Genomic DNA, 15,750 nt, shown 5'->3' with positions numbered 1-15,750 from the left:
AAAAATATTTAGAATTCGACTTGAATAATATATATATGTTATTTTAAAGAGCTTTGGAATAATTGCAATTTACAATCTTCTAGTAACAGCAAGAAATCCCAAAATGAATTAATACTTTCCAGCTTATTCTTAGTCTGCAAAAGGTATTAATACTATGCTTTGCAATCTCGTTTAGTGAAAGAAAATCATATTTAGTGAACTAAAAATGATAATCGATTAAATTATTTAAACTTCAAATGTTTTTATAAGACATGCTATTAAAGTTAATTTATCTGTAAAGTCAAGAGTTCGAAACAATTGAGAAAATTTATTGGAAATAGCAAACTAATTTTTAAAACGAAAATTTCAATGATATGTATGTATCTTTTCAATTTAAATTATTTATTTAGATTTTTTTTTTCAAAAATGACATTTTTTTTTTTTCTAAACAATAAAATAAGACCTGGCCTTGCCAACAGTTAAAGAGGTGATGTATGTCTCGTCATATGAGATTGAAAGCCATTCCAACATGTAATCATCCAGACAGGACAAGAGGTCCGACCAAAACAAGAATGACTCCCATCCCAACATCCTGTCCGGCTTACATTACAAATAATCAAATATAAGGCATCACAAATGATTGCTTAACCTGCACCCTTTTTGGCATATGCTACCAAATACCAGCAAAAACACGGCAAAAGGTCCCACTCTACCATAACAGCCTGGCTGCATTTGCCATTTTCGTCATGCTCCTCTGATGCATTTCCCCGACGGAAGCTGCGGGTTTGAGCCCATCGGTCCGACATCAAATTACCACTCTAAAGAGCTTGTGTATATGCACAAAGGGATAGTCAAATGCAGTTGGTAAATAAAAATGCCGCGATTCAAAAGAAAAACAAAGAGAGAAAGCGTCAGGCAAATCAAAGCCTCCAAATTATTAAATGATATTTCTCAGTCAAGGGAAAATTGAAAATGAAAATGCCACTGGAAACAAACATTTACTATATAAATCCACCTATCCACCTACCAAATAGAGATATCAGAATCCTTTTGATCCTTCCCTTATCCTTGCCTCCAGCTGCCCATCTATCATCTGGATATATACAGGGGATTTTTCAGTTGACTCTCATGTATAAGGTATGTACAAATCCTATCTCGGTGATACTGCAAATCCACAGTAACCTCAAAATTCTAGTTCCTCAGATGGACAAAAGTCCTTTGGCATGCATCTTGTGTTTTAACCTTTCCTGTGACACAATCTTCCGACCAGGATCATAAACTTGAAACCCACATAAAATGAACAATAAGTCTTACTGATTCCACGACCTAAGGTATGATTTCCCCACTGGATCATTTAAGCCTGCATTCTGAGGCAAAGACATCCATCCCCCAGCATCATCAGACATCAGAGAATTTGAGGCATCGCGTCCACTCAAGTAGTCAAGAGGATGCGCTGCTTGCGGTAAAGAATTACTTATCCTAGAAGCAACACCACTTGCCATTTCATAGTTCCTTGGCAACATGAACTGCTCAGTAGGCCCCATTGAATCAAAATGGCTACTTGAACGCAATTGGTTACACTGGGATAGTACACTATACAAGCTCTGGTCTGCACTGCTTCCCATGCTCTGGCCAGGGACACTCACATTATCCGTACTATTCCAACCACCACGAACATGATGCTCGCCAGAATACCAGTTCTGGCTCAATAATACATCATTGTTTAACTGAGGATGAAGTCGTGATGACATGCGAACAGGATTAACAGGCCAATCTTGTAGATTGACAGGCGGCACATGTCCTTGTCTCGGCATTAGGTATGCACTTCCTTCAGAATAAATGCTGTCTGACACAGACTGTTGCATGTAATTGTCACCATGTCTCTTTTGCCCATGCTCAAGTAGTGAGGGTTGAAGCTGCCTTTGGAGATGCCCATTAAAATGACCATCTTCAATCAATACATTGTTTGTTGATTGGTAATCTAACCCCATTGATCTTTGTTCACGATGGTAGGGTAACATCTCCTGGCCCTTAAACAGAGATTGAAGCAACCCACTTCGGTCATGATTTGGGTAAGAACTGAAGGAACCATCATCAGATTGTCTGTGAAACAAAACTTTACCATTATCTTCTTCATGCACATCAGATTCCAAATCAATTAATTGGTGCCGTTGGGCTTCATTCACTGGGTGTTGGAGCGACAACTCACTAGTAGGCACAAATTCATGGTTTGTAGTTGACTCATAAAAAGACTGTCCCATGCTATTTGCTGGCCAGACATCTCCACCAGATGAGATTGGAACCCCATGTCTAATGGAAGCATCTGCATTGTTTGCATTACCGGAGTACTCAGATGCATTTGGAGAAGCATCATCTGACCTGGACCCCACATGATTACTTTCTGAATCCACATCGACAGGGTTAAGATCATGGCCAACATTGAGGGAAGAAATCTGCTGTGGAGAGCTAGAACCAGAAACTTCATCGTCTTCCTCATAAGAAGCCTCAGCCTCATTTCTTGCTCCATCATTTTGATCCTCAAGCAAAACTTCATTGTGGCTCTCTTTCTCCTCATCCTGAACATATCAATCACAAACCAAGTAAGGCTCACTATCGCATAATAATGAAAAATCAGGTACGAGAAGTTTCTGCTGGACATACAACAACATTACATCAGATGCAGAAATAAGCACAATTGCACAAAGGACATGGAAAATACTATCGGGGTACAGTATCAGACCTCCTCACTGAATTCATGTTTTCTTGCTTCTTGATCATTCTGGTCCTCAACAACAGTATCATCATCAAATTTCTCCTCATCCTGAATAGATTGCAAAGCAAGTTGTAAGCATTTACGCCCAAGTTAAACTTATACAGACAATTTCATCGGTCATCCATGATCAATAAAACCATATTAAATGCTGATTGAGCACACATGTCAGAAGCAACAAGGAAAACATACAGGGGCAGAGTATCAAACCTCCGTATCAGAATCATGATTTCTTGCACCTTCAATATTCTGATCCAGATGGTTCAGTTTCTCCTCATCCTGAAAGGATTAACAAACCTAAGTTACACATGTAAGGACAAGGAAGACTAAACATTGCCACAATTTCTGCTGCCATGCAATAAAATTGCAGCAGATGCACATGAGGACACATGCACAAGGGAAAAAGAACACATTACAGGGATAGAAACAAAGTATCAAACCTCCAACACAGATTCATCTCCTCTTTCTCCTTGATCGTTCTGTTCATTGTTCTGGTCCTGAAGAACAATGTCACGGTTCGTTCCCTCCTCTTCCTGAATACAAACCAATCATTAAACATGTAAACAATCAAGACTTTCACTGTTGTGCAACTTATGCTGCCATCCAACACAAATTATATCAGATGCAGACAGGCACACGTGAAGGAGAAGAAAAGGCAAAATTACAAGGGTCAGAGTGTCAAAACCTCCATCCAGGATTCCACTTTGTCTTTCATGTCTTGCTCCAAAGACTTGAGGATCTCATGTCTCTGGAACTGTCTCTGTCTCCAGTTTCCATATGCTGCAGGAAGATCTTTATTTGCAATTTTAAACCTATGAATATAAAATCACATATTGAGATGGGGAAAATAGGAAGTGTGTAATATTCCAAAAAATTTTTAGTTCACTCTATACGACTAACCAATGCTTCTGCAACTTCTTCTGCTCCTCTTTTACAAATTCTTCATATGGTTGAACATGCAGCGTATCAAGGTTACCTAAGACACGATTAAGAGACTTGGACTGAATGCTTTTACCAGAATGCTTCATACTCTTAACAAGTTGGTGCTGCTTCTTGCTTATCTGAAATTTGCCAAAGACACATGATCAGCTTATAAAAATCAAAAGAACTGCATGTATTTTGAAACTTACAAAACTTAGTTCCTCAATCCACATCTACAAATGATATCAGTTTTATTCAGTTACTACTTACTGCAGGCTAAGTACTGATTTTCATAACAAGCCAAGCATATGGGATAAGAACTGAAGACATGACACAAGACTCTTTGCAATAATGCAAATAGAGTTGGAGGTGTACAATAAAGCGTGTTAAGTGCAGAACAAATTACTTTAAGATACTGAAAATTAAAACATTAGATTATAAAGCAATCCATGTTAATGAAGTTAATATGCAAGATAGCTGCAAAGCATCAATAAAACCCAATTTAAAAAATAGGATATTCAATGGCCAGAGAGGTTGTGGATAGGATGGAGTTTTTAACCTATTCCCTGATCATGGTTGTGGTCACCTTCATATCAAAAGGATAAAAGATGCATGCCAAGAATAATCAACTAAAGGGTTGACAGTCCTAAAAAAGTATGCTAAGGTCCATAATGCCTCAAATATCTACAAAGTTGTAGTTAAGCTATCAAACAGTAAAAATATTCCCAACAAGTACATTTTGTTCCTCGTTTGGTCATTGACTTGCAAGCTCTCCAGAAGAACAAAAATAAAATAAATCTATTGCTTTGTTTAGTTAGAGCTGAAAGCACCTACACGTTTTATAATAATTGTCCCAAATTAGCAATGACTGCCAAGATAAATCATCCATCCATGAAGGTGACTGGTAAATTACTGAGTTTCATATACAAAAGAAATATTTACAGATTCCAGACCTTTAAGTATGACATATATTTGTCACCATCAGTCTGGTGAATATTATGCCTCTGTAATTTTTCTCCTTTTCTGGTTCCTGCATCATCCGAAGCAACCAACGGCTTTCTAGTTTTATCCTTCGTGAAGCCTTTATCATGAATCCTGTCACTGAAAACAGCCAGTAAGATTCTTCAAAAGCGTTTATGAATATTACAAAGCAAAGATGAAAAACTAGTTTTTTTCAAAAGAACCCTTGGGAAATACACAATTCTTAAGATACAAGAGACATGAAATCAGGGTCAAACTGCAAGCCCATGCAGTTGCAATGCAGAAGAATAAGAGCCAAGGGAAAAATATCAGCATGATTAGAACGACAGCATTTAGTAAGATACTAGAACCAGTATGTCCAGAAAAAATTGAAATTCTTCCACAGAATACCACACGAATGAGATATAAAAAGATGATTAATTTTGCAAAAGATGAAGAGGGTAATTAATGGTAGAGGTTTCCCAACATAGCATTAGGGGCATTATTCCTCTCTTTACTACTTTAACCGCCTCACAATTTGAGAGGAACCATCCACACAAAAACCACCAAACCCACTCCCACTACCCTGACAAAAAAAAAAAAAAGATTTTTAAGGTTATGATATCAGAATGAACAATTACTCTGAAAAATAATAGCACAATTCAACTTTAAAATTTCACATTATACGGAAGCCCCACAATCATTGTTCATCAAAAGTTCATATTGCATTAGAGGTATAACTGTACTGAATTTGTACTAAATATTGTTACTTTAAGTTGGAGATAAGTGGTTCTTTGGCAATGTGAGATAGACTATTCCATATGACCATGTCTAATGCCAATTGATATTTGTTCTAGGCATGAGAGTAGTATAGGAATCTAGTGAAATTCAAGCTCATAATTTATTTTCAATTCAGATTTCTGTTTCACAATTTAAAATCTGATATTGAAAAATCTAAGTGCAAGATGCCATTCTGGGAGGAGGAACCACAGCTCCAAGAGAAAACTTCAAGTATTAAAACCTCAATTAAGAACCTTTCCAAGTGAGAGAGCCAGCTAAAATCACCTGACGGTAAGCCTTATTGTACAAGATTAATTACCTTCTTTGAAGTTCTCCACTCTTTGTAGCTGAAGAGTTTTGATTGTCACTGCTAAATGCTTTCTCCTCTCCAACCAAAGAGCAAGATTCAGATGTAGCCACAGCATTCTCCTCAGAGTCGGGAAATCTAGACTCATTTGCATGTGAGGAAATTCTTTTGTCAGCATCTCTTCTTGACCTACTTAAAAAATCAATTAAGTCCAAAGGTTAAAACTCCCATGGGAAATCAAAAGAAGAATTCAACCTATACATGTAATCTAAAAAACACAAAAGATTATATATGACCTCTTCAAAAGACAATATTAACAGATAAAAAACTAAAAGTTTGATATATTAACACCTTAAATGTCAACTAGAACATATCCCAATTTCAACTGAAGTGAGCAAAGTATAAATACTTACATAATAAATACTTACATAAAACATGTATTACAAAATAATGAGCATCCGTTATAATCACATCACAACATTATAAACTAAAAAGCATTCAGATGCCAAAAGAATAAAAAAACTATTAACAAGCATGAAATGAACAATCATATTAAGTATACAAGCTGAATAAGAATATCAGTATAGTGTGGCCCCAAAGAAGTATTATCCAGCCATGATTCAAGGACTGATAAAATGCGAGAAAAGCTAGAACAGTAAAAAGCAGATTGAGGAAGTTAAATTCCCTTAGATGCTAAATATACAGGCAATGAATAATAATTGATGAGTCAAACCACATAAGATGCTGCATTAGCTAACCAGAAACTAGCTTCACAAATTCATTTGAAATCACGATTTAGGTTTTCATCAATTTTGATGACCCTTGACAACCTTGCAGCTCTTAGTTTTTCAAAAAATAAGTAACCAAATCATCATCCTCTTCCCATTTTTAAGCTGTTTTATGCTTATTAATCATAATTCAAGTAGGAAACACAACCATCAAGGAAGGTAGCCCAGCCATTACTGTCTGTTGCTTGAGCTGCAATATCACATATGGTGGATAAACACCAAGTTCCAACAATTTATTGCACACAAGAAGAAGCATGCAGTAGGAATCAACCTCGATATCTTCTGCAAAACTTCCTTTTCAGGATCCTTGCTGCTTTCCCAGGTCTCCTTCAGCTTTTGCAAATATTTTATCATGCTGCCACAAGGGAGAAAAGAAACCACAGCAACACATCATATAGGCATATCCACTGTAAAAAAACAGAAGATTTGAATACATTGATAAAATTAGATATGTGTAGCATACTCATTATGGTAGTTCTGTATCTCAGAGTAGTAGGCTTTCTTATCAGCCTTTATACACTCTTCCTGACGAACAACAGCATCAGGGTGAAGATTGCCAGAACAAAGTGAAGAACCCCTGCAAGCATATTTTCCAAATAAATATTCTAACTAAAACCTCAGGCTTGCAATCTTATGAGTTGTGGTTGTTTGAAACATAGGAGAACTGCAAGCAAGTTCTTTGCTTTTAAATTTGAATCTGCCTCTATGTAAAATGCAATATATGCCAATAATATTCAAGTGAAGCAAGAATAAGCCAGGCAGTTGCAGAAGCTGATAACATATATCATATAGAGTTAAAAGAATGCACTTCATCAACAAAACTCAAGGTTGGTACATAGTAGACAAGAAAAGCTCCCATTACAGCATTAGCAACTAAATAGGACTACCTCATTTCCCTATCAGTAGATTTGCTTTCTTCCTTTTTTATTTTAGATGCTAAAGCTAAGTGCCTGACTTTAAAGAGAACAGGAAAAAAAAAAAAAAAAAAAAAAAAGAGGATTAAAAAAAAATGAACATCAACATGCAAGAAAACCATGCATGATCAAGAACATGAACCAACATTTTATTTCTCATTCATGTCCGTGCAAACACATCTGATGTAGCGCATAAAGAATGAACAAAATAATCCCACACAAAACTTTAACTCTAGCAAAGAAAACAAGAAACTTTGAATTTCTGTTTTAATGTACTAAATCTCCATAAACGGTATTATAGTACATAGTTTTTGCCATGCAAGGTTCCTTGGAAGGATCAAATATCAGACACAGCCTCCCCTAAGCTTTTTGCAGAGAAGTTTTCCCAGACTCTAACCCATGATTTCCAGTCACTGAGGAGGAACCTTACTTTTCACCGACACTTGCCCTTGCACTAAATCTCACTAGGTTTCACAAAATGATGCCATTCATTCTTAACAAAATTAACATTGTATATCAAACTTGCCATTTGAGGAAAGGATTTCCAAAATGAAAGTTGTCCCCAGAAAGCAATGCATGCACAACTTCTTCTGCATCTGATCCTCTAGGTAGAAACTGTTTAAGATATTTTCTCTCATTTTCCGATAAATGGGTCCGCCAAACCTGTATCAAGCATAAATGCATATAGCCTAGGTTTGGAGAAAGAAAATTATATGCACGATAGTTAACAATAATCATAGAATTATAATTACCTCGTATGAAAGCACCTCTTTCAAATTCTTCACCTCAAAAATTTCTTGAGGAATGGCAAGGACATCTGCTACGATACTGTGACGCTGAGGAGCAGGATCAATAAATGTCCTCAAATCTTTCTGACTCAAACCAATTTGTTCCCTTTTGGCAACAACCTGTTTTCGGTTGCCATCCCACTCAAGAGAAATATGAGACTTTGCATTCAACTCATTTTTTGGTGACTCCAATTTTTTCTTTTTGGTTTTATATTGCTCCCAAGAACTACAACCTGATATGCTGGCACCATTAAGCCTTTTTCTTCGATGATCAGCCGCCATTGGCACAAGATGTCAATCAATCCTCAGCAGATAATTATACCAATATACTGATCACAGTTAACGAACACTTCCCTCCATATGCTAACTGAAACAACCATTTGAAAGAACATTTCAATTAGCAATAATCTTAAAATTTTCCATGTATCTATTAGTAGGAATATAGTGAAACAACCATAATCTTAAAATATCATAATAATATTTATGAAACAGCCATATTTATGAAAGAAGTCCAATGTAGAACATATTCATTCAAAATGCTTATTTATGCGGACCCAAAAAATTCAACATAATGACAATCATGATGAAAAGACAAAGACTTCTAATTAGCGTTTTCCAATATAAATACACATTTAAAACTATTTTAGCCTTTGGGCTATTTCAAAGCACCAGAGGAGGCAATCTCCTGTCTTGACAGGCATTAACCAAATTTTCAGAAATGGTATAATTTTCAGTTTATACAAACAAGTAAATAGGAAATGCAGTTCCGGGTTTTTGCTATACCATTAGAAGCCATCCAATAATGGAAGTAAATCAGTCCTCAATCATGAACCAGGTGCGCACAACTACAATCTTAAACCCAACAGAATATAGTAAAAAAAAAAACGCATCATGAATGCAAGAAGACTAGTGTTGAGTTAGAAAGATTTGCCACTCAACTCAAGCACTTAATGTCAGATTGAATTTGATGTCAAATTCAAATAAAGCCAGCCAAGTGCAACAATATTTATGGTTTAGAATAACGAGTCTGGGGGAGAAAAATGAAGAGAGAAAACAGGGGACCAACTTTATTGCTCACCCTTGGCAGTACAAGTGTAAATTGCCAAGGCACCAATGACTAAGGTAAATATTAACTAACAGTTCAAAATCCAAAATTTTCCATTTATTCTGAAAAATTAAGCATTTATAATCGAGAGAAAGATAGGATTTTGATAAATTATCTTTCCGATAAAACATTTCGATTCATTATTATACTTGCTAGATACCAAAATCCCCTCCCTCACCTTCCAAGCACAATATCATTAAAAAAAAATAAAACATACCTCAAAACAATCTCCTTCTATATAACAATGCAACCCATAAAGAAGCTTAATTTTTATTTCAAGGACCAGAAGACATCAATCAACCCAAAATCGTTTAACACCAAAAAGCCAAATTAACGCCAAAAACATTACCCCATAATTCCAGTTACACCGAAAATCAAAGGAAGAAACAGAATATAATTAACCAAAAATAGGGCAAAATAACTCCTTTCCAATTGGAAATAGCGAAACCCTAAAAAATTGAATTTAAAAAAAAAATCAAACCATACCCTTTAAAGTCTCAATGCTTTTGCTCTCGACAGCCCTAGTTAATAAATCCTTCGACGCCGTAAAGGTAAGAGTAATGATATTAAACCACAAATACCATCGGCGAGAGTGAAAGAGAAGAAGAGATAGGTTTATTTGGTTTGGTATAATCGGATTGTATAATTGCTAGGTGTTGAGAGAGCAAGGATAGAGAGAGAGAGGGTTATACAAAGACAAGCACACACACCACAAGGGAGAGATTAGAGAAAGATCAGACGAGTGAGGTTTCTCGGAACGGTTATGGTGAACATTGAATCGTTCATTCGCGCGCTCGGGCGCGGCTTTGCTCTAGCCATGGCTCGTTTTAGCCTATAGCCAATGGTACCAACTAGCCACAGCAATTTTTTTTTCTCTCTCTCTCTCTCTTTTATAATCTACCCTGTCCAGCATAATTTTTTCCCAGGAAAAAAAAAAAAATCTTTATTTCATGGATAAGGGGGTGACAGGCTAAAAACGTGCGTTATTTTACAGACCAAATACATAAAATTCACCCCCCCCCCCCTGTGGCACCCAAGTCTACGAATAACATCCGTACATTTAAATTTACAAATTTTAGTAATATTGTAAATTTTTTCATACTAATAGTAATAATTTTTAGCATTTTTAATTTGAATATGCAAAGTATTTATTTGATGTGTAGTTAGCATAATTTTTATGGCAATAATTTTCATATATTTTAATTATATAATAAATATTTAATCGATCTAATTTTACAAATTGAAATGTTTAATAAAATAATTCTGCACGTTAACATATTTAATAGTGTAATTTTAAAAATTTAAATATTTAATAGATCAAAATAAAAATTTAGAATACCACAAAATTAAAGTAATGAAATTTATGGGTGAATTTCAAGAATTATATTCATTGGCTCTACTTTGAAACATGTGTGTTTTAACAAAACTAAAAGGGTATGATCTTTAGTCATTTGCACATCTTTAATTTGGCTATAGCGGGTAAACAAGGTTGGAGAACTATTTCCAACTTCGTTGATCACCAAATCTAAATATTTCTCAGGTGAATATTGTTATTATACTGTTTTTTATGGAGTAATCTGAATTTAATATGAAGAAGTATTTTGCAGTCTCAAAATACGTTCAAGTAAGGGCTTACATGGCGTGTTGGAGATGGAACTAGTATTAATGTATAAACGTATCCATGGATGATTGATGACACATCTTTTTATATGAATTCTCCTATTATTGTTGGGTTCAAACATTTTATTATTGTGGTATAAAGAATACAATTTATGTTTTAACATAATGAGTGTTAAATAAAGATTTAGACATTTTATTTTAGCTCTTAAAAAATAAAAAATAAAACGATTGAAGTCTATTTGCTAATACATGTATAATGCTTTAGATTAGATTATATTTATATTCCATTATGACTCATTAAAATATAATCTAAGAATATATATTGTAATTGAAATGACTTTTTTATCATAAATTTTTTTTATTATTAAAATTCGAAAAAAAATTAATATAGCCAAGTATCTAAACTGGATCATCAGACCTCCCCAATACATCCATCCTAACTCGTAAAAGCTTAGTGAAAAAGTCTGATAAACTATAAATCAGCTTGAAGTTTCTTTTCGAAATAAGAAAAGAAAACAGAAACAATTGAAGAAAAATATCATATAGCCTCAATAGTAAAAATCAAATCCAAGCAATAAATGGTATTGTTATATCGACACATATCTTAACCAAACTATCAGCAAAATGGTTACTCTCTCGAATCACACGATGAAAAGAGATATTGACCGTAGATTCTAACATCGCATCAAATTATTGAAATGTTTCCATCACTTTTAAAAACGTTTGTCCTTTTGAGATATTCAATATATAGCATTTTTTGAATCTGATTCAATGATATCCTCCTGAATTTATTGAAAAAGTTAATTGCAAATGTGTAGTTGATTTCTACTTTCATAAAACATGGTAAATTTTATCTTAAAACAAATTTTAGTGATATCTAACTAAAATTTTAGGAATAGCTTAAAAGGTAATATCAAATATACTCTTAACCAATAAACTAATTTATAACCAATATACACCAAATTAAGTTTAAAAATAACCTGAATGAGGTAGCTCAGTGGGAAAGAGCATTTGCGAGGTTGATCACTATGGTTTAGGTCATGAATTCAATATTCCGTAATGCAAACTCTCCTCTCGTGCAAGTATAAAAAAAAAAAAATTAAGCTTAAAAATAAATTTTTAATAATTTCCAATCAAATTATCAAAATTTTTATTTTTTATTTTTATTTTTTTTTTTTTATTTTTTTTTTTTTTTTTTTGCCATTGAAAATGTCTTTACCTAACTTAAATGAATTTCCAGCCCGCTTGAGGATCAAGTGATGGACAAGCCACATTCTAGTAAGAGAAGCCAACACAAATCTTACCATATCATTTATGAATTGATCTAATAAGAATAAATGATAATAAATGTCTTAATTATACGTATTACAATAATAATAATAATAATAATAAATGTCTTATTTATACATATTATAACATGTTAATTAATTATACTTATCATATACATAGGATGAATTATTAATCAATCTACTTATTATAGTATTATTTAACACTTGTATTTTTGAAAATTAATTTAATAATCCTTTTATTTTAGTTGTTCAACTATTATATCCTTTTACTTTACATTATACCATATTGGATTAGGACCTCTATTATTATAATATCCTAATTAATTTTTCAAAGTTGGAAAAAAGAGCGAGAGAGGGAGAAAGATGACGAAGAAAAATATAAATAATAAGTATACATTTAATTTTTAAACATAAAATTATATTTATTTGAATTTTTGAATTTAATTTCTAATAGAAAAATATAAATAAATTCTAAAAAAAAAAAAAGATTGTACAATTAGACATTGTAAAATATTTGGTGGTGGCTCGGCTTCGTGCAAAAGGATAAGCCAGTCAAAATTTTGTAATATAGAATTTTGGAGGAGAAGACTTTGCATTGCGTAGACTTTTAGGTCCCAAGTAAACGTTTTATTATTTTCTTATAGTAGGATTTTCTACGACTCAATTAAAAAAAAAAAATTCAAAACATATTAATCAGTAGGATAAATATATTGAATTTCTTTTCAATAATTATTTGTAGCTCACTTTTAATTATAATATAATACTGCAAACTAAAGTTTATTTTAAAATTAAAAAATTGAAAATAAAATTGTAAAATGAAGAAATTAAGATTGTATCTCAAAAATTATTAAATTGAAAAAAATTCTTTTGATTATTGCTTATATTAATATTGCACATAAAAAATATACGTGACATAAATATTTTGAGCCAAATATTGTTGCTCAAAATAATAATAATGGTTATTCAAAACAATATGGTATCAAATATTATTATTATACAAAATAATAATAATAATATTATTATTGCTAATTTTTCACAAAATAAATAAATGAACTATAAAGTTAAATAAATCATATTCATAAAAAAAATATAAAAATCATGGTTCAAAAGATTGTTATTAATTAATAACATATTCATTGACATGACCGCTAAAATTATAGGTAAAGAAATATATTTCTCATAGTGGAATTTTATTTTTGAAATATTTTGTCCTAAATAATAATAAATGATAGAAATCAAATTGTAATTTATTTTTATCTAATATATATATAATAACTTATAAAATGATGTGAAAAGTTTAAATAGTTCTTTTTCATAATAGATTACTTTCATGTAAATAATTTTATAATGGAAAAAACTCGAATTCGATACTTTTTACTCTCTGTATTTTAGAAAAAATTGAAATTTTAATGCATATAATATTTACATCACATAATTATATGATTCAAATAAATAATTAATAAAATAATTAAATAGTTTAAAATTAATATTCACATTTAATGTGAATCATTTTACTTTAAACTCTAATCAATTTAATTTGAAAAATCTGGACCATTCACTTGGCTGATCATCCGCCACCAACACAATCAAGGTGGACCATAAGGTGCTTACCTCAAAAATCCCAATCCCTTTCCTTTTCGGCTCTGCAAACACAAAAATGGCAGCAACAGCTAAATTACTTTCACTTTCTTTCTTCTCCTCCATTTCTTATCCTAAAGAACTCACTCGCCACCATCACCAACTATGGCTAGGAGGACAGGCTCGAGCCCTAACATTCCGCAAGAGGCAGCAATCGCAGTCACAGGTGGGTCGAGTAGTCTCGCTTCACGAACACGTTTCTTCATCTTCCTCTGCTTTAATGGAACAGCTTCACCATTATAATCAGAACCAAAACTCCATCTTTTTAGTAGCAGAGAGTGCTGGTTACTCATTGGCTAGCTATTACACTTCATTGGGTCTATTCGTCATCTCAGTCCCTGGGCTTTGGTCTCTCATTAAGCGCTCTGTTAAGTCTAAGGTATATATTCATGCATGGGTTTTGTAGATTAATTAATTCATTAATTATGGTTAATTGAAATTAAAATTTTTTAATTGCAGATTGTGCAAAAGACATTTATAGGTGAAGGAGAAGGGAAGAAAGCACCGAATCAAGTGGCTGGAGAGATTTTGTCATTCTTTACAAGAAATAATTTTGCTGTTGCTGACAGAGGAGAGACCATCACGTAAGCTAATTAATTAAATTCCTAATTATCTTTTTTTAGTGTCTTTTGTTAGCTTATGCAGTAGTTGTTAGTTGTTAGGGAAAGCGTTGGCTTTTAGCAGATAGTTGTTTATACAGGAGTCTAAAATTATATATATATATATATATTCAACTTTTTAATATATACTCGAGAATTATATTTGATATTTAAATTTATTTAAATGAGTTATTATGGAAATAATACAAAAGTAAAACACGCATCCTAAAAAGACTAATCATGTAAAACAAATACTGAATCACTGGCTTTACAAGTATCCAATTTCTCTGATTTGGGAGGAAGATGGGAGAGAAAAAAGAGAACTGAGAAAATAAATGGAGGATTTTTGTTTTTTTTAACTTTTCTCCCATTGAAATAAAATATGACTTCTTGATCCAAATCTAATCTTGATTATTGCATTTACATTTTCTATTCTTATGTAGGTTTGAAGGCATGATGGTTCCAAGCCGAGGTCAAGCAGCATTGCTTACATTCTGCACCTGCATAAGCTTAGCAAGTGTTGCTCTTGTGCTTACTATAACTTTTCCAGACTTTGGCAACAACTGGTTCTGGATAACTATTCTAAGTCCGTTAGCGTAAGTGAAGAAGCTAAGCTGACTTGACATTTTAGTTCACAAATGAAATTGATATATATTTAGTACTAACGCTTTTAGCACGGAATGCAGAGGAGCCTATTACTGGAAGCAGGCATCGAGAAAGGAGCAGATCAAGGTTAAAATGATCGTTGCAGAAGATGGGACCTTATCGGAGATCATAGTTCAAGGAGATGACCAACAAGTAGAGGAAATGAGAAAAGAGCTTCAGCTTAGTGAAAAAGGCATGGTCTATGTGAAGGGCATCTTTGAGAGATGACAATGAAGCTTAAAAGCTGAAGCGTCAAATTCATGCCAATGGGGCTCAATGGACTAGCAATTAGGAAATGTTGGTTCTCAGGCTTGAAAATTTTGATAAGCATATAGTTATTCATAACATGTAACTTTTCAAATATAATCAATCATTCAAATTGTTTTGAGTTATTGGGCTAGCATTAAGTCTTTGCAGTATAAAATTCAATACTGCCAATGATCCAAAAGAAAAGAACATTTTTTGGTACATTTTGCTGTGCTCTCCAAAATAAAAACTAAAAAGTATCACTTCAGCTCATTACATCTCTAAACAACTAGACATGCAAATGAAATTTTGATCATAGATTGTTAAAGTTTGTTATGAAGGTGAACTTCATATGTTTTCAGTATTAAAGACTTCAAAACAGTTAAAACAATATCTCCAAA

General features: G+C 33.1%; 2 protein-coding genes across 5 annotated transcripts; one reads left to right on the top strand and one right to left on the bottom strand.

The window, feature by feature from the left end:
• Positions 1-890: 890 nt before the first annotated feature.
• Positions 891-10,173, bottom strand: LOC105630220 (nuclear factor kappa-B-binding protein). Of its 4 annotated transcripts, none has more exons than XM_012211973.4 (13): positions 9,799-10,173; positions 8,172-8,574; positions 7,946-8,082; positions 6,969-7,082; positions 6,777-6,860; positions 5,730-5,909; positions 4,624-4,765; positions 3,650-3,810; positions 3,435-3,561; positions 3,190-3,282; positions 2,960-3,028; positions 2,720-2,800; positions 891-2,555 (listed from the first exon to the last, which is right to left on the bottom strand). In XM_012211973.4, exons 2-13 carry the CDS (start codon positions 8,487-8,489, stop codon positions 1,290-1,292), a joined length of 2,772 nt encoding a protein of 923 aa, XP_012067363.1. In that variant the 5' UTR covers positions 8,490-8,574; positions 9,799-10,173; the 3' UTR covers positions 891-1,289. The 4 variants fall into 4 exon arrangements, with proteins under 4 accessions (XP_012067363.1, XP_012067364.1, XP_012067361.1 ...); XM_012211974.4 differs by having other exon boundaries at positions 5,730-5,906; XM_012211971.4 differs by having other exon boundaries at positions 4,624-4,771; positions 9,799-10,172.
• Positions 10,174-13,843: 3,670 nt separating this feature from the next.
• Positions 13,844-15,495, top strand: CCB1 (cofactor assembly of complex C). The gene is made up of 4 exons (XM_012211970.4): positions 13,844-14,238; positions 14,319-14,443; positions 14,902-15,054; positions 15,145-15,495. Exons 1-4 carry the CDS (start codon positions 13,879-13,881, stop codon positions 15,329-15,331), a joined length of 825 nt encoding a protein of 274 aa, XP_012067360.1. The 5' UTR covers positions 13,844-13,878; the 3' UTR covers positions 15,332-15,495.
• The last annotated feature ends 255 nt before the right edge of the window (positions 15,496-15,750 follow it).

Source organism: Jatropha curcas, chromosome 1, assembly GCF_041381405.1.
Source record: "Jatropha curcas cultivar XTBG-Jc1 chromosome 1, XTBG_Jcur_1.0, whole genome shotgun sequence".
NCBI lineage: Eukaryota > Viridiplantae > Streptophyta > Magnoliopsida > Malpighiales > Euphorbiaceae > Jatropha > Jatropha curcas.
Note: the sequence above shows the minus strand (reverse complement) of the source record. Positions and strands in the feature narration are given on the sequence as shown.